At 45.1% G+C, this 3,181-nt stretch overlaps 1 protein-coding gene across 1 annotated transcript in view; it reads left to right on the top strand.

Moving 5' to 3' along the window:
* Positions 1 to 1,142: 1,142 nt before the first annotated feature.
* The window catches only part of LOC108283971 (zinc finger protein 217-like), a 3,585-nt gene continuing 1,546 nt past the window's right edge, over positions 1,143 to 3,181 (top strand). The window contains 4 exon segments of the mRNA XM_037728508.1: positions 1,143 to 1,396; positions 1,398 to 1,568; positions 1,570 to 2,918; positions 2,921 to 3,164. Coding sequence (XP_037584436.1) covers positions 1,143 to 1,396; positions 1,398 to 1,568; positions 1,570 to 2,918; positions 2,921 to 3,164 — 2,018 coding nt within the window.

Below are 3,181 nucleotides of genomic sequence, written 5' to 3'. Positions count from 1 at the left end.
TCACACATAATAATATTAACCTTAAATGTAAATGGGCTAAATGCCCCAATTAAAAGACACAGACAAAATTAGATAAGGATCAGTGTGCCGTATTTAGGAGACCCATCTTACGTGCAAAGACACACACAGGCTCAAAATAAAGGGATGGAGGAAAATTAAACAAGCAAATGGAAAGCAAAAAAAAAAAAAAAGAAAAAGCAAGGGTTGCAATCATAGTCTCTGACCAAACAGACATTAAACCAACAAAGATCACAAAAGGCAAAGAAGGGCATTACATAATGGTAAAGAGAACAATTCAACAAGAACTAACTATTCTAAATACATACGTGCCCAATATAGGAGCACCCAGATTCACAAAACAAGTTCTTAGAGACTTACAAAGGGCCTTAGACTCCACACGATAATAATGGGAGACTTTAACACCCCACTGTTAGAAATTAGCAAGGATATTCAGCTTTAGGAACACTCCACTGTTAGAAATTAACAAGGATTTAACTCAGCTCTGGATCAAGTGGACCTTGTAGACATCTACAGAACTCTCTACCCCAAATCAACAGAATGTACATTCTTCACAGTGTCACATGGCACTTATTCTAAAATCAACCACATAATTGGAAGTAAAACACTCCTCAGTAAATGCAAAAGAACTGAAATCATAACAAATAGTCTCTCACACCACAGTGCAATCAAATTAGAACTCAGGATTAAGAAACTCGAAAACCCGGCTGGCCTCAGTGGTGTCAGCTCAGCCCTGGCCGCCGCCGCGCGAGGAAATGGCCGAGGAGCCGGAGCCACAGGGTTTGGAAATCCATTGTCTCTAGGTTGCTGAGATTGACTTCTTGCTCAATTGAAACATTCATTCAATGGAGACAAAGAGAACTAATGCTTTGTGCTGATTCATATTTGAATCAAAGCATTGGGGAGTCTGCATGTCTTGTTTGTGGAAAGAACCAGTGACACCACCAGTGAGCTTCCTAAAAGTTCTGAAGTTAATAGGACTATACATTTTCTTTTGAACTTTTATAATAAATATTTGCTCTACTTCTGAAGCCCAGGGTTGTTGGAGGGGTGAGTGACAAGTCTTACAAGTGGCCTTATTCCAACTCCAGAGATTCTCCAACGGAACTTTGAGATTATCTTATATGTAATCGAAAGTGGCAGGAAGCATGCCAACTCAATCCCTCTTGATGTACATGGATTGGCCAGAAGTGATTGGCAGCTCTCTTCACAGCCAAATGGAGATGGGTGATGCCTTGTCAATGAAAGGGGCCACTGTTGTTCCATTCAGAGCGACGCAAGAAAGAAATGTCATCCAAATAGAGGGGCACATGGCCTTGGATTGCATGTTCTGCAGCCAGACCTTCACACATTCAGAAGACCTTAATAAACATGTCTTAATGTGAACCAGCCATTCTTCAGGTTGAAGCAGAGTATCTTAGTCCTCTTGATCAAAGTCAAGTGTGGGCAGAACCTCCCAAGGAAAAGAATTGCAAGGAAAATGAAGAATTCAGCTGTGATGTGTGTGGACAGACATTCAGTGTCGCTTTTGATGTTGAGATCCACATGAGGACACAAGGATTCTTTCACTTACGGGTGTAGCATGTGTGGCAGAAGATTCAAGGGGGCTTGGTTTCTTAAAAGCCATATGCAGACACACAAGGGCAAACTGGGGGCCAGGAGCAAACTGCAGCAAGGCTTGGAGAGTCCAGCAGCCATCAGCGAGGTTGTCCAGGACCATGCGGCCAAGAGGATCTCCTATCCTTACAAAATCTGCATGGTTTGTGGCTTCCTATTTCCAAATGAAGCAACTCTAATTGAGCACAACAAGGTGCACAGCAAAAAACCTGCTTCCGGTCCCAGCAGCACACAGACTGACTCTCCGCCAGAGGGAATGTCATCTTCGAGGCAAGAGTTTCTGCAGTTTTTAAACTTAAGACCAAAATCTCGCCCGGTAACCGGGAAGAAGCTTGTCAACTGCGTATCTCAGCTCGATCCGTTCACCACCTTCCAGGCTTGGCAGCTGGCTACCAAGGGAAAAGTGGCCATTTGCCAAGAAGAAGTGAAGGAATTGGGGCAGGAAGGAAGCACCAACAATGATGAGTCGAGTTCCTAAAAGGAGGTTGGAGAAATTTGGGGCACCAATAAGAGCAACTCGGAAGGTTCTGGAAAGGCCAAAACAAGTAAGGGCAGTTGTACAGGCTTTTTGCAAGATAAAGAGACGTGTAGACCCTCCAACAGGGAGGTGCCTTCTGTGGATGTGGATTTCAAGATACCCAGCAGCAAAGAGAAGCCCACCCACTGCTCCGAATGTGGCAAAGCTTTCAGAACCTACCACCAGCTGGTCTTGCACTCCAAGGTCCACAAGAAGGAGCGGAGGGCCGGTGCCAAGTGGCCCACCATGTCCGTGGACGGGAGGCAGCCAGGGACATGCTCTCCTGACCTCGCCACCCCAGTGGATGAAAATGGAGCTGTGGGTCGAGGGGAAGGCTGTTCTGAAGATGGATCTGAGGATGGGTTTCCCGAAGGAATCCATCTGGATAAAAATGATGATGGAGGAAAAATAAACCATCTTACATCTTCAAGAGAGTGTAGTTATTGTGGAAAGTTTTTCCGTTCAAATTATTACCTCAATATTCATCTCAGAACGCATACAGGTGAAGAATCATACAAATGTGAATTTTGTGACTACGCTGCAGCCCAGAAGACATCTCTGAGGTATCACTTGGAGAGACACCACAAGGAAAAACAAGCGGATGTTGCTGCCAAAGCCAAGAGCCATGGGAAAAATCAGGACCCTGAAGATGCACTATTAACTGCCGACAGTGTGCAAACCAAAAATTCAAAAAGATTTTTCGATGGTGCCAAGGATGTAACAGGCAGCCCACCTGCAAAGCAGCTGAAGAAGACACCTTCGCTTTTCTGGGAAGCACTGTCCTCTCACCAGCACACAAATCCTTTCACCAGGATTTCCATAAAAATACAGCTGATGACAGTGCTGATAAAGTGAATAGAAACCCTACCCCTGCTTACCTGGACCTACTAAGAAAGAGATCAGGGCCGGGCTTGGTGGCTCACGCCTGTAATCTCAGCACTTTGGGAGGCCGAGGCGGGTGGATCACGAGGTCAAGAGATCGAGACCATCCTGGTCAACATGGTGAAACCCCGTCTCTACTAAAACTAC

This window comes from Cebus imitator, unplaced genomic scaffold (genome assembly GCF_001604975.1).
Source record: "Cebus imitator isolate Cc_AM_T3 unplaced genomic scaffold, Cebus_imitator-1.0 Scaffold266, whole genome shotgun sequence".
Lineage (NCBI taxonomy): Eukaryota > Metazoa > Chordata > Mammalia > Primates > Cebidae > Cebus > Cebus imitator.
The sequence above is the reverse complement of the archived record's forward strand: the minus strand, read 5'-3'. Positions and strand labels throughout refer to the sequence as shown.